At 40.9% G+C, this 22,795-nt stretch overlaps 1 protein-coding gene across 3 annotated transcripts in view; it reads left to right on the forward strand.

Annotated features, from left to right (window-relative positions):
* Positions 1-851: 851 nt before the first annotated feature.
* LOC122559777 (anoctamin-4) overlaps positions 852-22,795 on the forward strand; it is a 196,160-nt gene continuing 174,216 nt past the window's right edge. Inside the window, exons 1-2 of one of the 3 annotated variants that reach the window (XM_043709787.1) lie at positions 852-1,309; positions 15,015-15,092. In XM_043709787.1, coding sequence (XP_043565722.1) covers positions 1,096-1,309; positions 15,015-15,092 — 292 coding nt within the window. In that variant the 5' untranslated portion in view covers positions 852-1,095. The remainder of the gene's footprint in view (positions 1,310-15,014; positions 15,093-22,795) is intronic. The other 2 variants (XM_043709786.1, XM_043709785.1) reach the window with 2 other exon arrangements.

Genomic DNA, 22,795 nt, shown 5'->3' on the forward strand with positions numbered 1-22,795 from the left:
CTTTGCAGGACCCAGTCACAATATCCAGCCAATGTTTGCAAGGCAGTGCCGCACTCTTAGACACTACCTTTAACATTGGACGGTAAAAGCTGAGGCAGCATCTTGCCTGTCAGCTGGATGTAAAACATCCAATGGCTATTATGACAAAGAAGAGTAGCAGGGTTTTCCTCGGCCTAAATCACTTTCAATTACGATGATCCAGTCATTCTCGTGGCTTTGTAGGAACTCACTATATACCCATTGACGTCCACATTTCCTACATTAGAAAATAACTACACTGCAAAAGTACTTCCGAAAAATGTGTTCCCGGGATATGGGCATCACTGGTTGGGCCAGCATTTATTGTAATGCTTAAATGTCCAGTAGTTAGAGTCAATTACTTTGCTCTGTCATCTGGAGTCATATGTAGGTCAGACCGGATAAGGATGACAGATTTCCTTCCCAAAAGGCCATTGGTGAACCAGAGCACTAAAGGATAAAGCACTATAAAGGATAACCAGAGGAATTGTGAAAGGTGCTACATAAATGCAAGTAATGCATTACCTTTATGCCCTCTTCTGAATCTAAACATTTTTCACACATTGTATTCAATCTCTTGGGGGATTGGAGATTTAATAGGGGGAGTCTGCATTTTACAAGTTTTTTTTCAGTAGATAGCTCGCACAGGCGCCATGGCCAATCGGCCCCTCTCTCCAGCTGCTGCTGCATGATTCTCTGATATTTGCAGATCATTATTGAAATTGCTCTGTAATCCTTGCAGACACTGGCTCAGCCCTGGCACCTAACACCTGCAGCAAATAATTGTGCATCTCCTTTTCTGATTGACATGTGTAGTCGAGATCCAACCACCACCACCCCCCTCACCCCGTGCACAAAAAACCCCTCAAACTCCACTCAGCAGACCAGGGATTGCCCAGGTCCCCAGAGCAGGAACATGCCAATCCAGTCCACCACGTGTACAGACACCGCCTGAATGCAGCGGCTCTGAAATATTGCACAACTTTCGGGGAGGGGGGACGTTGTCGCTGCTCTCCCCAGCGAGACTTCACTGCCAGCGCTCAGCCACTCCGAGCCCATGGTGTGCCCGGCAGGAGGATGTGGCAATCTCCCCACGCCAGGATCAGGAGCCCCAAACACAGCGCGGCTATGAGGATCAACCCGCAGCTTCCGACCGACTCCGAGCATCTCAAAGGCTTCAAGGCAGCAGATCTGCAACTGAGTGACAGCGGTGTTGGACAGCTCCAACCAGATTCCCTACCGGTGACAGAGAACCCATCAGAAGTTAGACCCTGGGGCTCCTCTGGACAAGGTAAGGCTTTATACAGAGACAGAGAGAGAGAGAGTTACAGAGAACAATGCACAGGCAAGGGAAAGAACAAAGGAGAGATCTGTCAGACACACAGATACACTATGACAGAGGGAGAGAGAGGTGGAAGACAGAAAGACTGAAACAAGCACAGCAGCACACGGGGATACAGAGAGAGAGAGACTCAGCAACACTGAGGAAGAAGGAGTTGGAGAGAGGTAGAGGGAAACAGGCACAAGAGAGATGGAGAGAGCGCAGAACAAAGGAAAGCGAGAGAGATACATGTAGAGAGAGAAAGAGAGAGAGGACAAGAAAGATGTGAAGGGACAGATATACAGCGAGAAAAAAAAATAGTGGTCCCGATCTGTAGAGAAAGTACAAGAGAACGTTCGAGCGAACGAATGGCAGGGAGAGAATGTGAGGAAAATCGGAGGCAAACATTAAAGGGTAACGATTATCCCTGCTTTAGAAAAGAATGCAGAAAGGCAGCCAGTTATGGGTGATAGTGGAATATTATCTTAATCTGGAGGTTTTACATTTAATTCTAAACAGTAACTAAATTAAAGCGTATTTGCACAGGTTGAATAATGCAGGATTTGTGGGAGAAATCCGGCTAATACCCATTCACACAGTTACCTGCAAAAGGGATTAACTGTCTCAGGTCCGCCCTTTATTATAACAAAGACTTACTTTGCTGTGCTTTCTCCTGTATTATCTTCACATGGATCACATTTTATGTTAGTATTGAAATTGACGCTTTGACATTTATACAGTTTTAAGTAGAAAACATATAATTGCCTGGGCAAGTATGTTAATAACTAATATTAACTGTTACGTTTTACCGAAAGGGTTGGTTTGAGTATGTCGTGCGTGTAGGTTTAAAGTGGACTTAAAATGTAGTGGACTGACACTGTGTGGCTGGGATGCTAATTGGTTCAGTACAGTAATTACTGTAAAGGACCGTTGATATCAATGGCCTGCAATTTATTGTAATGTACTGTACTGTTTTTAACAACTGGACTGACTACTACAAATTTAATGAGTTCAAACCCCATCAAGGCAAATTAAGGAATTAAATATAATCATGCTACATTTTAGGATTTTGGCAACAGTAAGTCTGACTTACTGGTTTTGCTAATACTTTTAAGGCTAGGTAACAAGTCACCCCAATCCTGGACTGATCAATGTATGACTCCAATCATACAGCATGTGTTTGGCAACCAAAGCTCAATTTCTCGCATCTGAAGCCAGAAGGTTGTGAGTTCAAATCTCACTCCAAAGACTTAAGCACGACAGTCCAGGCTGACACTATAATGTGGCACTGGGGGACTTCTGCATTGTCAGACATGCTGTAGATAAGGTGTTGAATAGGTGTGCCTGACTGCCTTCTCAAAAATCTCAATATTTCGATGAATAAGGGGAATTGTCCCAACAGCTGTTCTTCAATCAAAGTAATTACATCAGCTTATCTGGTCATTAGGCTGCAGATGCGAGCTTGCTGTGTACAAATTAGCTGCTGTGAGTGATCTTCAAAACTTACTCCCTTTGAGGATGCTCACCAATACATTAAATCTAGCCTTTTCTGCTATGTCTACAATTTCATGGACTAAAAACTAAAACTTTGAAAGGAATAAGAAAGTGGGAAAAGATTACCTTTGTGTATTTGTGAGTAATCAGGCTGATTAATACTGGTATATATTGTCCACATAAACCCAGGGCATATGATGTTACACAAGCTTTCAGAAACAGTTAAGTGTCTGGTTACATGCTTTCAAGGTCAGTTGCCTGCCCCATTAGCCAGTCTATCATTATTCCTTTGAAAGGCCCTGCGCTGCAAAATGTGTCATTGTGTTGTTCAGAGAACTAAGCATGCGGGAAATAAAACATTACAATGCAGAATGGTTTTCATTGAAACAAGCACCACATTTTTATAACACACTCGCTAAGTTGATATCAACTTTCCTCTGATTTGGGTTGGGGTACAAATTCTGTACAAACCTTAGCATGTAAAGTACTAAAACTCATAATAAAGCAGTCAACATCTACTGGGTAGGAAGACGGGTGAAGACATTTGTTGGAATGCTTAGCTTTGATATGACTTAAACCATCCACATTCCCTGTGTACTAATCTTAATTTTCCTGCTATCTTTCTTCCTGAGCCTCCCTCTGCTGTCACCAAGACAAATACATTGACCTGCAATTTCTTGTTTCTTTGTGCTCAGAGACATGGCTGCTAATCAAATGCACCGTCTCAAAAAACTGGTTAGTAATTGGAGTTCAAAGTCTGCATCCTAACCCGATGAAGCAGAGTGCAAGTTTTGAGAGAAGACACAACAGGATTCAGTTATTACATCTCAATGAATGAATACTTAAATGTTCCACTGATCTTTCCCCCAACCTCCACAATTCTGTAACCACTTCCAGCTCCAAGAACTTTGTGTTCCTCCATTTCTGTTTCTTGTACTAGTCCGGTTTTCTTCCGTGCATCTCTAGCAGCTGAGGAAATGAAATGTCCTCCCTGGATTTATCCAACTCTCACCCTCCTCCTATCAAGGCCTTCCTAAAATCTACAAAGCTTTTGTTCACCAGCCCTAATTTCTTGTGACTTACACTACATAGATTGCAGTGGTTCATGGAAATGGCTCACCTTTACCTTCTCAGGTACAATTACTAATGGACAATAAATACTTGACCACATCCCATGAATGAATAACAATAAATTGCTAAATATTCTATACATGTAGGGCATGGTTGATGGCTTGGAGAACTGAAACTTACACATTCTTATCAAGAAGAAACATGTTTTGCATGGTTTCGGAACTATGCTTAATCCAGATTCTTGAAGCTGATTTGACACAAGCGTATGTTGTCAGGAAAATGTAATTAGCATTGGCTGGATGGACACATTTTTATTTCTCACCTTCAGGTTTGCCCTACAAGAGAATTCCAAGCCTGGACAAAGCATGTCATTTATTTCCATGGGATCTTGCTTTGTTACAGTGTTTGCTTACATTGCAATGAAGGCAACACTTTAAAAAAATGAATGCGTTGTAAACCATTTTGTGCCCTCCTCAGAATTTGACTCAGCTTTGAATAAATATAAAGCAGTTTTCTTGAAATAAGGGAAATTAGTTTCATTTTTGCAGTGCAAGGTGTCTTCATAGAGTCATAGAGATTTATAGCACAGAAACAGACCCTTCGGTCAACCCGTCCATGCTGACCGGTTATCCCAACCCAATGTGGTCCCACCTGCCAGCACATGGCCCAAATCCCTCCAAACCCTTCCTGTTCATATACACATCCAAATGCCTTTTAAATGTTGCAATTGTACCAGCCTCCGCCACTTCTTCTGGTAGCTCATTCCATACACATACCACCCCCTGCACGAAAAAGTTGCCCCTTAGGTCTCTTTTATATCTTTCCTTTATGACTTCACCTTGCCCACCCATCATCCAGGATTCTATGGACTGATGAAATTTACAATGATTTAATACAGAAAATTTAACAGATTCGAAAACGGGATCAAGGAGAAAATGGCTGCATTTCATTCAGGTTTCCATCATCTGCAACATTTTGTTTTTCTATTTAATAATATGTTGGAATTCTTTCTGACCTTGAGAAAGTCATTGAGATTTGAGATGGTGCCTTTAGTACAAAGAAAGTAAATGGTGTTACGTGTGGTTCCCTGGAATTCAGTGAAAATGCTTCTGCCTCTTATTAGACTGCAGTGCTTGCTGTTTGAAGGATGGGATTAACTGCTGTTATGTAACTGAGTTACAGAAGATTTTTTTTCCAATTAGACGAGAAAGAATATTTTGGGTTATGCCTTGCGCAGGGATATTTCAGGCATTAAATGAGAATCAAGCATTCATTTCGCTTTTTTTATTTTTCAAAGTGAAAGTGACTGTAGAAGTGTCATTTTAAAATATTGCAGTTCATATGAATTCAATTCTCAATTTAAACTATTCAACTGAATCTTCATTTAAAACATAAATTCATTAAATGTGCATTGTGAACTCATTGATCCATTCAATGAAGGAATCTCATGCATTCAACAGTGGACAGAGGAAGCTGTTTGATACCAGCTTGCTAATCCAACCCTCCATATAATGGATACACAGTGAAGGTTGAGATTTCTGTTTAGGTGGTTAAAATGAACATACATGTTGCAAATGAGTAATGTACATAGGGCAGCAATTTTGATCAGGTTCTGGTTGATAGTGTTCAGATGTTCTTAAGTTAATTCTTGTGCTTGCATTATTTTGTGATGCTTCTGTGAAGTGCATTGTGACATTTTACTCTGTTAAAGCTGCTATCTAAATGTGAGCTATACTGAAGATATTACCTGGTAGGGTGACGAAACATCTGGAAATGAACCTTTCAGCTCAGCAAGCAAACCTACATCCAGAACCACAACCTGAGCTACAAATCTTCTCAAAAAAAAATACTATGGATGTATCTACACCGCAGGGACTTCAGCAGTTCAAGAAAGCTGCTCCCATCAGCTTTCTTCAGTGCTATTAGGGATGGGCAGCACCCACATCCCATGAATGAACGTGTAAAAATGATCTCACAAGCATTCATCTGATAATGTACAGGGGCTGTTGGTTAAGGGATAAATATTGGCTAAGACAAAGGAGAAATTGCCCCATGCCATTGGCACCATGGGAACTCTGACATCTTTCTGATTAAAGAGAGTCTGTGTTTAATGGCTAAATCTGAATTATGGCATCTCAGATGGAGCAGCATTTTCTCAGTGTGTGAGGCAGTCTAACTTAAGTGCTTAAGTTTGCGGAGTGGAACTATGAAGGCAAAAAAACTTCCGACCAGAAGCAAGAGTATTGCCTATAATGTAGTGCCAATGCTGTGGTACAGTGCTGGGGGAGTGCTGCATTGTGGAAGGTTCCAGTCCTTTGGATGAACCCAAGGTCCAGTCTGATTGACACAAACAGGCAAGAGTAATTATTAGTTATATAAAAGAGAATGCGTGAATTTCAGTGGATAATAGCAGCAAGGTAAAAATCTTTTAAAAATATCAATCTGAACAAGTTGATGCGACTTTTATTCCTAAAATTATTGACAAGTGTTTACTGTCCACAGAGCACAGTAATCAGTTCCATTGCTTAGTCTGCTTGTTATCATTTCAGGTAATCACTGTCATAATAAACAATTTTTAAAAAATAATTTGTGCGTGGTGAATAATGTATTAAATACCAAACTGGAAAGTCGATCACAGGGCAATCAATGCAGATGTGATTTCAGTTTAATGGTTGCATGATTGGATTCCCATGACATAAATATCTGAACCCATTCAGAGGTTCAACATTGTTACAAAGGGCTCAGCTGTGGATAAACATAAATTCCACCCCTCTCACCTCCTATAATTCTCCCTCCTGCTATTTAATTCATATAATGTAAAAGCATTGTCAAGTATTAAATCTAAAGAAACAGTTAAGTGTAATTGCCTGTTGTTATTCAGTGCAGACTGGGGAAATGAATTCTCCAGGTTCAGGTCTGTGAGGGAATTAATTCCTCCTTATCTCTGTTTTATATCAGCCACCTGTCAGTTTAAACCTATGACCTCTTGTTATAGATTTCCCAATGAGGGGAACCATTAACGCAAGCATCACGTATACCCCAATAAGATCTCCTTTCTTCCTTCAAAGAAAATTTAGTATAGGCCTAAATTTAGTATAGGCCTAAACTGCTCTATTTCACTTCACAAGACAAGCCTTTCATCTCTGGAATTAATCTGAAGAAACTTTCTCTGAACTGCCTCTAATGCAATTCCATCCTTCTTCAAGTAAGGGGACCAAAACTGTACACAGTGCCCCAGACACAATTTCAGCAGGCGACAACTACAATTACATCTTTTTATACTCCATTCCTTTAGCAATAAATGTTAAACTTAAATTTTCCCTCTTTATTTCCTACTATACCTGCGTATTAGTTTTCTGCGTCTCATGCACCAAAGTATTTTCTGTCCCTTAGATAACAAGTCGTCTTTTATGCTTCAGCGTCAAAATGGATAGTCATACATCTATCCGTGTTAATCTCCATCTGTCAAATTTTGGCCTATTCACCTAACCTAAGGAAATGTGCAAATGAATTGGAGGGAAGATGCAAGAATAGTATTTTCAAAAAAACACAAATTCCCTGCAAGTTTTCGAATTCTGGTGTAATCTTTTACATCTATTCAACAGGACCAATGGGTTAAATATCTAATCTGAAAATAAAAGTTACTTATGACAATATACCTCTCTCTCACTCCCACTGGAACTATCAAATAACAAAGACTAGGAGTAGGCTGTTCAAGCCTGTTTCACCATTCAATAAGATTATATATGATTGGATTGTGATTTCAAATCCACATTTCTATCTGATCCGATAGCCTTTCATCTTTTGCAAAATCTAACACAGTCTAGATTTTGTGGTTGAGTGTCTAGAGTGGGACTTGAATCTACAACTTTTCAATACACTTAGAACATGAGAACATAAGAAACAGGAGCAGGATTAGGCAATTTGGCCCTTCAAGCTTACCCAGCTCTTCAACAAGATGCTAACTGATCTGACCCAACCTTCAACTCTGCTTTTGTCACAGCTTGTCATAGCCATCAACTCAGCAATATTTCAAAAATCTATCTACCTTCTCTTTACATACATTCAGTGATTTAGACTCTACAACTTTCTGAGGTAGAGAATTCCAGACATTCACTCAGTTTGGAAAAAGAAATTTCTTTGCATCTCAGTTTTAGATGAGTATCTCCTTCTTCTGTTCCATAGTTTGAGATTCACTTATTAGGGGAAATATCTTCTCAACATCCATCCTGTCAAGTCCCACTCAGAATCTTGTACAGTCGGTTCTGCTATCATGCATGTTACATTATTGTGAATTGGCTTTAACACGGTTGAAGAATTTAGACTGTTAGTTGTAAATGCAAACTTTCCTTACCTGTATTGGCTATAACGTGATTCCAGCCCCATTAGTTTAAATGGTGCGGTTATTGCACGGTTTTCTTATAACCCGAGATCACTTGAGAACGGAACTATCGCATTAGATCAGGACCGAGTGTACGTTTCAATGAGATCATCGTTCATTCTTCTCAACTCTAATGGATAAAGGCCCAACCTGTTTAGCCATTCTGGATAAATCAACCCCTTCATCCCAAGAGTCGACTTAGTGAATCTCTTTAGAACCATGTCTAACATCAATACATTCTTAAATATGGGGATCAAACAGTATGTAGTTCTCAAGGTGCAGCCTCAGCAACACCCAATACAGTTGCAACTAGATTGTTGATGGGCCTTACCGTTGTTTGTGCTTTGAGTGTCAAAGGGAGTGTTTGCATCTGTATACGGGAAAAAATTCTAGGAGTAGGACTTTGCAGAATTTAGCTCTTGACCTTAGGACCCATACACTAATATAGCCATCTATAAAAATATCACTGACATGTTGCTATCATTGACATGTCTCAGTGGATCATTTGACTGAATTTTCTCCACTGAAAAGACAGAGGAACCTCGATTATCCGGCATTTGATTATCTGAATTTCGGATTATCCGGACAAGATCGCAAGGTCCCGATGATTGGCTAAACTGGGTTATCTGGATTCATTTACCCAAACTTTCGATTATCCAAAAAAAACTCCCTATCCAAGGTGTTCGGTTAATCGAGGTTCCTATGTAGTTAACAGATTTTACTTTATTCATTGATTCATGGAATGTGGGTTTCAACGTCAAGTTGTCTTTGAGAAGATGGTGGTGAGATGCCTTCTTAAACTCTGCAGTCCATTTGGTGTAGGGACCTATAATTGAGCCAGATATTACTTGGATACCTGCTGTGGTTTGGAATTCTGACTGTAATATGCAGAAATGAGAACAGAATTGATTTCACTAAGACTAGAGGTGTACATCTTTGAGAATGGCATATTCCCAATGATGCAGGAAGAATTTGAGTGCAGTAAAAGGATGTGATGCTGCCTTGGTACCCTCTAAACCCTTCCTATTCATATACCCATCCAGATGCCTTTTAAATGTTGTAATTGTACCAGCCTCCACCACCTCCTCTGGCAGCTCATTCCATATTCTTATCTTTTCAGCAATAATCCAATTCCTTTTTGAATCTATCGATTGAAGGTAGTGGTGAAAGGTAGGAGTGGTGATGAGGACAGTGATGGTGAGAATCCCATTGTAGCTAACGGTCTATTTCCAAGTGTTGCCCAAGTTCAACAAGAAAGGTGTAGAAGCCTTTTCATTTCATTTGAAAAAGTGGCTAAACAAATGAAAGAAGATGGGTTCCTGAAGAGGGTTTATACCTGAAATGTCAACTTCTCCACCTTCTGATGCTGCCTGGCTTGTTGTGTTCTTCCAGCATCCTGCTTGTCTTCTTTGGATTCCAGCATCTGCAGTTTGTTTGTCTCAAACAAATGAAATGGCTGGTATCCATGTGGGTATTGTTGATCCAAACAAAGTTGGTATGTAGAATTAGTGATATATTTGCATTGCAATCAGAGGAGGTATCTGGAGAGGTGAAAAAAGCCATCCCTAAAGTGCATATGAGCTGGTACCAGAAGCCCTTAGAAAATGTTTTAGGAATCCAAGGACAGAACCTGGTCAAACATACATTGAGTTTGAAAGGATCAAACTATGAAATTTCGATAGGTAGATAAGAGAACTGAAAATAGATCAAACATGTGATGCTTTTAGAGAGACGATTATTTTGAAGGAGTTCAAAAATTCACTTCCTGCAGTGGTGAAAACTCATGTGGAAGAGTAAAGTGTTAAAACTGTAAGATTAGCAGCAGAAATGGCTGATGATTATCTGCTGGTACAACCTGATCCAGGACGGTTGAGAAGAATGTACCAGATCTCTTTAAAGAATTTATTTACGTAGATATGGTTTACTCATGTATACCAGGAGGAGCAGGTAAAGAAATTAAAGCTTTAAGAGAGACAGAAGCAAGTCAATCTTTGATGGGAATGATGAGATGATATGTAAATCAGACGGAGTATTGCCAGAAAAGGTGGAAATATGTGGAATTCATGGTGAGAAGCATTCCATTCTATAAAGTGAGGTTGGAAACTCCGGTGAAAAGTGGTGAAGTGATGGTAGGAGTAATGGAGAAATTCTTGGTTTCGGGAATACAGTTTGTCTTTGGGAATGATATACCTGGATCATAGCTGGGAATGATGCCTACTGTGGTTGAAAAGTCAGTGGAATATCTGAGGTATTACAGGAAGTATATCCTGTGATTTTTCTTGACTGTTTAGCAACAAGATCACAAAGCCAGAGGAAGAAACAGGAGGAATCAAAGAATAAAGATAAGGAAGTTGAAGTTCAATGATCAGAAACTATGTTTGATCAAATGGTTGAGAAAAAACAAGAATAGGCAGAGAACAAAATGGATATTTTTAATTCAGAGAAATTAGCTGATTAACAACAGAATGAGGAAAAACCAAAAAGCATACACAGAAGCTGAATCTGAGTGTATCCTAGCATGTTACTATCTTAAGCTTGATGCCTTGATGAAGAAATGGAGACCATCACATATTCAGGAGGATGACAAATGGACAGAAGCTCAACAAATTGATTATAGAAAGGACGTGTTGTGAATAGCACATGAATTACAGAAGGAAATCATTTGGGAGTAAGGAAAACTCAAGCCAAAATACAAAAACATTTTCACTGGCCTGGATTGCATAAGGATGTGGTTGAATTTTGCCAGACATGAAATAACTGTCAGGTAGTTGGAAAAACCTCAGGCAGTGATAAAACAAGCATCCTTAATACCCAGTCCTGCAGGTGAGGAACCGTTTGCAAGAATCTTGGTTGATTGCAGAAGACCTCCACTGAAATAACTGCATAGAGGCTTGTATCCTGTCACCACGTCACCCTTTATTTACATGTGCATAGTACATGGGGTCTGACCAGCCAGCTCAAAGCCAGTCCCAGGACTGAGGAGATCTTCTGAATCCCCTCTTTATATCTGTCAGTCAAGGGTCCCTGCTTGACCCATGGTAACAACCCCAATCAAGAGTCTCCAAGTCAATGAGATCTGCCTGGCCATGGTTCCAATCATACACCTACCTAAACAAAAGGTGGGTGTCAGTATTTGTTGATCATAATGGTTGTGTCTATTAGATTGCCATCCCCTTGCACAGTATCACAGCCAAAAGGATTTTTTTTATGACCTACCCACAGAAATACAATCGGAACAAAGGTCAAATTTTACATCAAAATTACTCAAGGAAGTTATGGATGGCTTACGAATAAAACAATTCAAATCCACTGCCTACCATCCAAAATCACAGGGAGCATAAGGACTGTGGCATTAAACTTTAAAGACCACGTCAAGACTATCCAGAGGTGTGGATAAAGGAATTCCATTTGTAATCTTTGCAATTAGGGGCACACTAAATGAATCAACTAAATTTAGTCTGTTGAGCATGAGGTGAGAGGGCCACTGAAATTAAGGAGAAATTGCTAAGTCAGAGTTCAGAGATCACACATTTGAACTATGTGTCAAATTTTAGGGAAAGATTAAAATAGAGCAGGTGAGTTGGCTAGACAGCCTTTGAAAGTAGCACAGCACGTGATGGATCAGGAAACAGCCAAGAGATCAAAAATTCATAATTTTGCTAGTGGAGATAGTGTTACTCCTAGTGGTAAGTGAACATGTAAAGGTAAGGTTCAGTGGGCCTTATCAATTTGGAAGGAAATTGAGTAAGGTGAATTATTTTATAATAATCGCAAATAGAAAGAAATTTCACAGACTGTGTCACGTGAATATTCTCAAAAGGTATTTTGACAGGCAAGGACTGCAAAAGGAGAATGTGTTACTGGTTACAACACAGAGTGAAGAACCAAGTTCAGAGGATTCCGAATTGGACATTCCTGAAATAACATTGGACAATGAGGAAGATCTCAAAAATTGGGTTAAATTATTGAGTTACCTTCCAGAGGAAACTCAAAGTGACCTGAAAGAGTTATTACTATCACATGGAGGGATATGTGGAAATAAGGTGGGAAGTACTAATCTGATTATGCATGATGTAGATGTAGGAAATGCTGTTCTAATTAAGCAACATCCTTATACCCTTAACCCTTTAAAGTTGGTACAGGTTCAAAAAGAGATTGAACACATACTCAAAGACAAGATAATCTAAGTGAGTTGCAGCGATTGGAGCTCACCCATAGTAATGGTGCCAAAACTAGATGGTACTCAGCAATTTATGTGTGGACAATCACAAAGTCAGTGCAGTTCAAAATCTCTTTCATTCCCTATTCCACATTTGCAAGACTGTGTTGAGATGGTGGGGCAAGCAACTTACACTTCCAAGAAGATCAGTACCGAGACAGCATTGCACTGTTGAAAGGTCAGTACTGAGGCAGTTTTGTACTCTTATAGGGTCAGTACTGAGGGAGTGCTGCACTGTCTCAGGGTCAGTACTGAAGCAGTGCTGAACTGTTATAGGGTCAGTACTGAGGGAGTGCTGCACTGTCAGAGGGTCAGTACTGAGGCAGTGCTGCACTGTTATGAGTTCAGTACTAAGGGAGTGCTGCACTGTCAGAGGGTCAGTACTGAGGGAGTGCCGCACTGTCGGAGGGTCAGTACTGAAGCAGTGCCGCACTGTCAGAGGGTCAGTACTGAGGGAGTGCTGCACTGTCAGAGGGTCAGTACTTAGGGAGTGCTGCACAGTTGGAGGGTCAGTACTGGGGGAGCATTGCACTGTTAAATGGTCAGTACTGTGGGTGTCCTGCACTATTGGATGGTCAATACTGAGGGAGCATTGCACCTTTGGAGGATCAGTGCTGAGGGAGCAGTGCCCTTCTGGGAATTCATGCCATGACTAAACACTATCCTGGGGAACATGAATAAAAGTGAACTGCTATTAATTCAAGATGCTGTTCTCACAACAAGGGTTCCTGCAGAACAAGAGTGTGGATTCCTGTTAGCACTATAACCCAATGTGGAAATCATTCTGTAAGTAAAGAGATTGAAGAATATGTAGGTGAGGCGTGCTGTGACATAAGTGTGACCTGAGTTGTCATGTGATAGAGATTCTGATAGAAGATTGGAATTGGAGCTGCTACAGGCCAAGTGCATGCTGCTAAATCATTGCACATCCTGATAATAAATACTGTTTAATGAAGCAGCTGGAGGTCTGATCTGAAGCTATACTAAAGAAATCTCCATAACTCTTCAATACTTCCATTGAATAAAGCTCCATGTTGGAAGCTTCACTGTTCAGAAGTACCTTTTTGTTTAGCACACAGTTCAGTCATGAACTTCTTCTGAGTTCAGAATTTCTTCTTCTTTGGTACTACCGTACATCAAAAAGCGTCAACAAGGAGATTAAAGGGGCCTGGCAACAGTCTGCACCAACCATAAAAAGCTCTACCTGAACCAGTTACAATAGTGTGAACATAAAAGTAACATCCTAAGGCACATCAGACAGTCATCACAAATAAAATAAACGCTGACGTTAAAAAAGGAAATGCTTGAAAGGGTGACACATTGTTCAGTCAAAGATTTTGAGAAGAATTATACATGAGAATCACCAAATTATTATGGCACCGAATGAGGTCATTTATGACTTTGTACAATGTATAACAAAGCATCGAATGCACTCTTAAATGCCTCAAATGAACCTGCTTCCATCACACTTTGCATTCCAAACCCTAAGTACTTGCTACATGCATTTTTTATAATCACCTCATATTTGCTTCATTGGCAAAAACTATTTAAACTGTTCCTCTGGAGCTTGAGAGGGAATGGCTTCTCCAAATTCCACATGATTTTGAAAACTATTACATTCTACTACACACACTTCTGCTGTCTAAGGAATACAGTCCAAACTGCTCCAAGCCATCCTTATAATAGAAAAACAATCATACCCCTAAACCAACAAGCTGACTGCTGTTTAGGGAGAGTTTTACGGACAGGTTTAGGAATGGGATTCCAGAGCTTGACACCAAAGTGCCTGAAGACAGAACCACCAATAATGGAGGATTGCAAACCTCAAAGGGTTGTCAGTTTGAAGGAGGTTTGAAGATGTGAAAGTTTGAAGTCATGGACGTATTTTAAAAAGTAAATGGAAAAAGAAATACACATGCTGGAAATCAGAAACAAAAACAGAAATTGTTTGAAAAAACTCTGCATGTCTGCCAGCATCTGTGGAGAGAAAGCAGAGATGACATTTTGAGTTGAGCGCCCCTGCAGATATTTCTACACAACCAAATCCATTGGCAGACACTAATGGTCCCCATTCTCAACCATTGATTCTCACAGGCTGACCTTTACCCATTTCTTTTTCTGTCCAACTGTTACTCTCTTTCTTTGGGTTCTTGTCTACCTATTGTTTACTCCTTAACACCACTCGTCCCTCCTTCCCATCTTCAGCACATCCTTTTCCCGGCTACAATCACTGGACCCGAAACGTTAACTCTGCTTTCTCTCCACAGATGCAGTCAGACTTGCTGAATTTTTCAAGCAATTTCTGCTTTTGTTAGAAGTATTTTAAAGCATGGGGAAGAACTTGGCATCATGATCCAGTGTAGGTTATAACTGCAGTTGAGATAATGGGTGAATGAGATGTGAAACAGAAGAAACTGTTGATTAGAATATTGGTTAAGGTGAAAAGTTCCAGTTTAAGGTTAAGTGAACTGTGATTCTAATGTGTGTTTCATGTTGTTAATGTTTTGTAGACAAAGAATCGAGCAGTGTGAGTCACAACCTCTCCAGTGGGACCAGTTACTACAGCTGTGTCAGTCAGGTCACTGTTGGTAAGTATTGTTACAAACCTAACACTGTGTCAGAGTGTTAGTAAAGTGTGCAGAGCAAAGTGTGCAGAGGACTGTGAAACTTTGCAGAGGAACACAGATACATTGAGTGAGTGGGTAAAGGTCTGGCAGATGGAATACAATGGTAGGAGAAAGTGAGGACTGCAGATGCTGGAGATCAGAGCTGAAAATGTGTTGCTGGAAAAGCGCAGCAGGTCAGGCAGCATCCAAGGAACAGGAGAATCGACGTTTCGGGCCAGAGCCCTGAAGAAGGGCTTCCTGAAGAAGGGCTTATGCCCGAAACGTCGATTCTCCTGCTCCTTGGATGCTGTCGGACCTGCTGCGCTTTTCCAGCAACACATTTTCAGCTCGGAATACAATGGTAGTAAATGTGAAGTCATCCATTTTGATAAGAGTAACAGCAAAGTAGATTATTACTTGAATGGTAAAACGTTGCAGTATGCTGCTGTGCAGAGGGACCTGGGTGTCCTTGTGCATGAATCACAGAGGGTTGGTCTGCAGGTACAAGTAATTAGAAAGGCAAATGGAATTTTGTCCATCATTTCTAAAGGGGTTGAGTTCAAAAGCAGAGATGTAATGTTGCAGCTGTACAAGGTGCTGGTGAGGCCACACCTGGAATACTGTGTGCAGATTTGGTCTCCTTACTTGAGAAATGGTGTACTGGCACTAGAGGGCGTGCAGAGGAGCCGAGAGTGTGTTGCTGGAAAAGCACAGCAGGTCAGACAGCATCTGAGGAGCAGAAGAATCGACGTTTCGGGCCAGAGCCCTTCAGGAAGGGCCTTGATGAAGGGCTCTGGCCCGAAATATCAATTCTCCTGCTCCTTGGATGCTGCCTGACCTGCTGTGCTTTTCCAACAACACACTGTCAACTCTGATCTCCAGCATCTGCAGTCCTCACTTTCTCCAGGGTGCAGAGGAGGTTCACTAGGTTGACTCCAGAGTTGAGGGAGTTAATTTATGAGGAGAGGCTGAGTAGATTGGGATTATAATCATTGGAATTCAGAAGAATGGGGGAGGGGGGGATCTTACAGAAACATATAAAATTATGAAGGGAATTGATAAAATATAAATAGATAGGATGTTTCCACTGGTAGGTGAGACTAGGACAAGAGGGCATGGCTTCAAGATTAGAGGAAGCAGGGTTAGAACTGAACTGAGAAGAGACTTCTTCACCCAGAGGGTTGTGAATCTATGGAATTCCTTGCCCAGGGAAGTAGTTGATGCTACTTCAGTAATTGCTTTTAAAGCTAAGGTAGATACTTTCTTGAAAATTAAAGGAAGTAAGGGATACATTGAGAGCGTGGGTAAGTGGAGCTGAGTCCACGAAAAGATTAGCCAGGATCTAATTGAATGGCAGAGCAGGCCTGAAGGGCTGGATGGCCTACTCCCATTCCTAACTATAGGAATGTGCTGGGAATCTACCCTCACTACTCCATAAGTCATCATAAATGTAAAAGTGACCAAATTAATCCCTGAGACAGTTAATGTGTCTGATTTTGACCATTATCTAAGATAAAAGCAACTCACAGTAACATTTATTAATAAACAGGACAACGAAACCACATATTTTATTGTAACATACACATTCCAAAATGCATTATTAAATTTACAATATACAAACGTAAACCATATCCCCTTTAAACTCAACAGGTCTGGTAGTGTCTCTGGAAAGAGAAGCAGAGTAAATGTTTTGAGTCCAACATGACATTTTCAGAACTTTTTTCAGTTTTGTAGAAGAGTCATTTGGACTCGGAACTTTGATTCTGTTTCTCTCTTTACCAATACTGTTTTGTTTCTCCCGTATTTTCTCTATTTCAGAATTCCAGCATCAACAGTAGTTTGCTTTTATCCAAAAGCTGGACAGTATTTTTTTCACTCAAAGCCACCTGGTCTCACAAGAAAATCAAATCCAACTTCTCTGAAAATTGGATTCCTTTGTGTATGCACATAGTAAACACCGCATTGTCCCACTTTTCCTTCAAACTGATAATCCAGACCTCCATTTTCCAAATAAAATACATGTAGTCATTACAGTGTGGAGGCTCATCATGCAGATCAATAAATTCAAGCTGTTTGTCTGCCATTCAATGCAGCAGTGACTATAACAAGCTAAATAGAGAAAGGCATTTAGTTGAATGCAAATCCTTTATAATACCAGGTTGCAAACATTTCTTTAAAGAATTATTTTTCCTGGTCAATGGTACTGATTAGCCTCCATGCTGGTATGGGTCAGAACAAAGTCTCTGTAATTTCCCCTGACTCAGCATACACAAATACACATGCATACACAGGTAAACATGTGTGCACAGACTCACACACACACACGCACACTCATACACAAGCTCAAACACACTGCAAAAGGAACATTTCATCCTATTTCACCCCGTCTCTCTTGTTTAACTTTGGAAGGAAGTCAGACATCACAAAACCCCATCACCCCAGATAAGTTAAAATTGATTTCTTTCACCACTTACACTGTATAGATGTCAGCACATTCATGGGTGAGTGATAAAAGTTGGGAGAATGCATAGATTTGTTTTCAGTGATTGCACAGTCTAATTGACAAAGAAAAATACTTACTGTTAGATGTGATTCCTCAGCCAAGCAACTCTTGCTAAACAATCCTGAGTGTGTTAATAGCTACACTGACAAGCAATTTATTAAAATCAGTCAAGCCTGTAACAGAGTCCATAATTTGCGTTGGCTAGCTAAGACATATATCCATAAAGAGGAACCTATTTTCTGCATGCAGAATGTGTTCATGCCATACAACCCTTCTGAGTTTCCCAGCAGCTTGGAGAGCCCATAACTCCTCACTGAGTTCCTAATGTCAACACCTCAGCCAATCCAGGTCAACTTGGTAACCAATTAGCACTCCTTTCTCCTGTAGTAGAAATTATTGTCATCATTTGAAATTTGGAGTTATTACTTTTGCCATCATAAAGGCAAAGATGGAATGCCTTGACATATGTCTCTCTTTTCAGCAAGATTGAGTAATTGTTGTTGTTGAGGATTCCCCCACCTTTATCATTATGGCTCCATTTTCAAGCTTGATCACTGATGTTAGTAACAAAGGAAGTTCTGTATTTATCAGGGCCTAGAAAGGAATAATTGGTCTTTACAAAGTAAATAACATGCCCCAAAGCAACTGTTTTCCCAAGCAGGTAAAACTTTAATGTCACTTTATACCTTCAAAGGACTGTGTCAAAGGGGAAAGGTTATATTTTTATTTCTATTAAGTTGCTATTTATTGAAAATCTGAATTCCTTAAAGTGTTTTAAATTGGTTAATCTTCTGGCTGGTACTGAGATTGTAAAGGGGGTTAGTAAACTCCACTAGCTAGATGCTGGTTTACAATACAGTTGATATCAATAGAACAAAGCTCACTTTCTGCACTGGCTGAGGTTACAATGTAGGTCCCACCTTCTCAACCTCAGCCCTCACCTTAGGCGAAGTGAACTTTTGGTTAAACTCAGCACCAGTCACCTATCTGCAATGACAGTGTAGTCCTTTGAGACTATGGCTGCTTTACTGAGACTCACTGACATCAGTGAAGAAATAGCCTGATAAAGGGGAAGTTCAAAACTAGAGGGCATATTTCTAAGGTGAAAGGAGAAAGGTTTTAAAAAGGACACAAGGGGCAACTTTTTTACACATAGGGTGGTTTGTGTTTGGAACGAACTGCCAGAGGAAGTGGTGGATGCAGGTACAGTTGCAACATTTAAAAGACATTTGAATAAGTACCATGAATAGGAAAGGTTTGGAGGAATATGAGCCAAACACGGCAAGTGGGACTAGTTTAGTTTGGGAACATGACTGGTGTGGGTTTGTTGGACTGAAGGATCTATGACTATAAAGCACTTTCACATTATGAAAGAGTTTATTAGGGTAGATGTGGAGAAGTTGTGTCCATTTCTGTGGGAGACCAAAACTAGGGACATAAATATAAAATAATCACAAATAAATCCAACAAGGAATTCAGGAGAAACATCTTTACCCAACGGAAAGTGAGAAGTGAGGGTCATGATTAGATTCAGCCAGAATCTTGTGAGATCCTGGAGCAGGGTCCAGAGGCTGAATGGCCTAATTTGTATATTGCTTATTTAAGGGAAGCTGGACAAACACATGAGAGAGTTGTGTAAGGTAACCGAGTGAGGGATTAGGATGATGGGTGGTTACGGTGGGTCAGGAGGCAGTCACGTCAGGGCTGAGTTGGGTGTCAGGAGGATTGATGGGTTGGGGGTACGTTTGGTGTTGCGATGCTCAGCTCAGGTTGTGTTGAGGAGGTGATGGGAATGAGGGGTCAGGGATCAGTGGTGAGTCAGGGATGGGGCTAGTGTCGAGAACACAGAAAAGGTTTTACTCCCTGTAACCTTCACTGGGTAATGATCCAAGTGAGTGTGTTGTAACTCTCCAAAGTCTCTAACACTTACTCAGGGTTGGAGAGTTCTGCAGGAAGGCTCTGCACACCGAATAAATGATGATGAAAGGCTTTTGCCCAAAACATCGATTTTCCTGCTCCTCAGATGCTGCCTGACCTGCTGTGCTTTTCCAGCACCGCTCTGATCTAAACACTGAATAAATGGCTATCTGATGTTTAAACACTCCTGGATAATTCTAGCAGTTGATGAGTTGGGATCTCCAAGGGATCCTATAGCATATCTTCCAGGGTAGATGGTTGTAAAAGGTTTCTCCCAATCGGAAGATGTGGGCCAGAGCAAGTCTTTGTAATTTGAAGGCTGCACTCAGATATCACTGAGGTAATGGCCTGAGCCAATGGAACAGGTCAGTGGGATGTTGTTTTATTGTCTGAAGCACAATGTCTTCAGTTATTTCTCTTCACCTTTGCCAAAACAACGGATTGTCAGATCTGGGCAGGCAGCACAGGGTGAGTGTTGGGAGCCTGTGGAAGTTCCAAGATGCAGACTCTGTGGGTATCACCCTTGAAGTTTGAACTTCTAATAGTTTAATTCCCCCTACTCCTGGAATCCTCTGAAGTGGTCTCCAACTCTGAAAAAGAGCCAGAAGCTTCAGCCAGTTCTGATTTACTTACCTGAATAGGTCCCCAGGAAAGGTTCAACAGCAAAACCTCATCTAACTCCTGGGGAAATCCATAACTGGTTCCCCAGTCACTCACAGTGACCTCTAATTCCTCCCTTCAATACTCTCCCCCCCCTTCCCAGCCCCCCTCTCTAAATCAACCTAATCCGACTGCTCCCCAATCAGATCTGACTAATTCTCACCAATCTGACATGACTAACCTTTAACCTGACACTGCCTCATGATCCAACCTACCCTGACCCCTCTGCCCACCCATTCCTTCATGTTGAACATTTAACCATATCTTACAGCAGATAGTGCCCCAAGAAACAAAGAGGTAAGGGAGGCGTTTGGGTGTCATTGGTGCTGACTCACTCTGCAGCTCTCTATTTGTATTCTGGGCTGTGGGAGTTCCTCTGCGCAGGGATTGTGCACTGGATGTCTGCCCTTTATCAACCAATCCAGGTCAATGGGTAGTTTTCCATTTCATCAGTATCAGACATAGAGTTCCAATACTGATCGGAAGAGTTGGGCTAATGCCTCTTCCCCCAGTACCCTGCAGGACTGACACCTTGGACAGGGGACTACATTCTCAACCAGGAACAGGTCCAAATCTCTCCTGGAAGAGTTCTGTGATTAAAAATTCACCACAGAAGATGTTAAATGCCAGAGGAAACATCACAGAAGTGCTTCACAGGAGGCTCCCAAGCACTGAGGATGTCACCTAGACAGGGGACGAAACGTCTGCAACACAAATTCCCAGCTCGGCGAACAGAACCACAACATCAGTGGATTGACTCCTGATTACCCTCTGAAATGAACTAGTGAGCTACCTTGTACAAGAACAACATGTTGACTCTGAAGCAATGCCCACATCCTATCAAAGAATAATAAAAGAAATCAAGGTCACTTTGTTTGTACACTTTGTAATTATGACTCCCTGATTTTCCCTCATTTATTTAATTTTAACAAACTGTTGATGACAATGTGATAATTTTCCTCCAACTAATTTTCTAATTGTCTGCACAGTACACTGGGATAATCTGTAAATGCTACATAAATTCAAGCCTTTTGAAATATTCAGGAAAATATTTATAAAACAAAGAACTGCAGATGCTGAAGATCTGAAAGAAAACAGAAATTACTGGAGAAACTTGGCAGGTCTGACAGCATCTGTGGAGAGAGAAACAGTTAACTTTAACTTTTTGAGTCCAGTGATGCTTCATCAGAATGTCAGAACTGCTGGATCTGCTGAGATTCTCCAGCAATTTCTGTTCTTGTTTGAGGAAAATGTTATCTTCCCACATTAATATTTATCAATATTGTAAATGTTTGAATTTGAAATTTTGTTCTCATTGCTTTCTTTGTTTTCTGAACTGTGTTTGCACAGAAATTTATGAAGTAAGGAGGCCATTTTCATTGGAAAATAGTTTCTGCCTGACAATGTTGCACCTCCACTAGATGGCGGTGTTGGAACCACAATATGTAATGGTGCTGGTGTGTGCGGCCACACTGAGGTGAAACAGCAGGCAGGAAGCTCTCAGGCATTGTGATCAAAATCTCTAGATATATTGTTCCTAGTTTCTGATTCTGACTACTCAATCTGGTCAAAACATGACAAACATTCTGGTCATTAACTCAACAGCTGGCCTGCACTCATCTGAGCTATAGGATGGAGAACATTGAAGATGTAACATTTCCATAAACAATTCATGGTACCGAGAGGGATATACATTCTCAATATCACTTTCCTTTTCTACCTGATTCATATAGGAATAGGTGGAGGCCGTTCAGCCCCTCCAACCTACTCTGCCATTCGATGAAATCACAGTTGATCTGCATCCAAATTCCATTTACCCTCCTGGTTCCATAACCCTTAATCCCCTGACCCAATAGCAATTTGCCAATCTCAATTTAGGATCCAATCACAAATTTCAATCTCAACAGCTTTTCTTCTGCCAAGCAGAGCTCCAGTTTTCCATTCCCCTTCGTGTGGAGAATTGTTGCCTCAATTCACTCCTTGAATGACCTAGTTCTGAGTTTAAAGTTACACTACTTTCTTTGAACTCCGAAAGAAGACCAAAGACCAGAAGAACTATATTCCCTCCGTGTCCTATTAACTCCTTTCACCATCTTCAACTTCTCAATTCAGTCATGCATTAATTTTGTAAACTCAAGGGAATCTTTTCTCCCAAAGGAGAGTGAATCTGTGGAATTCTTTACCTCTGTGGAGGGCTGTCGAGGTTGGGACATTAAATATGCTCAGGGCTGAGATAGACAGATTTTTAATCAGGAAGGGAATCAAGGGTTAGGGGGAAAAGGTAGGAAAGTGGAGTTGAGGATTATCAAATCAACCATGATCTTATTTAATGGCAAAGCAGACTTGATGGGCTGAATGGCCTATTTCTATTCTTACATATTATAGTATTATGAATATAAAGCCTATCTTTGCATCTTGTTCTCAAAATTTAACCCTTTAGTCACGGTGGCACAGTAGTTAGCACTGCTGCCCCACAGCACCAGAGACCCGGGTTCAATTCCCGCCTCAAGCAACTGTCTGGGTGGAGTTTGCACACTCTCCCCGTGTCTGCGTGGGTTTCCTCCGGGTGCTCTGGTTTCCTCCCACAGTCCAAAAAGTGTGCAGG

This window comes from Chiloscyllium plagiosum, chromosome 19, assembly GCF_004010195.1.
Source record: "Chiloscyllium plagiosum isolate BGI_BamShark_2017 chromosome 19, ASM401019v2, whole genome shotgun sequence".
In the NCBI taxonomy this organism is placed as follows: Eukaryota; Metazoa; Chordata; class Chondrichthyes; order Orectolobiformes; family Hemiscylliidae; genus Chiloscyllium; species Chiloscyllium plagiosum.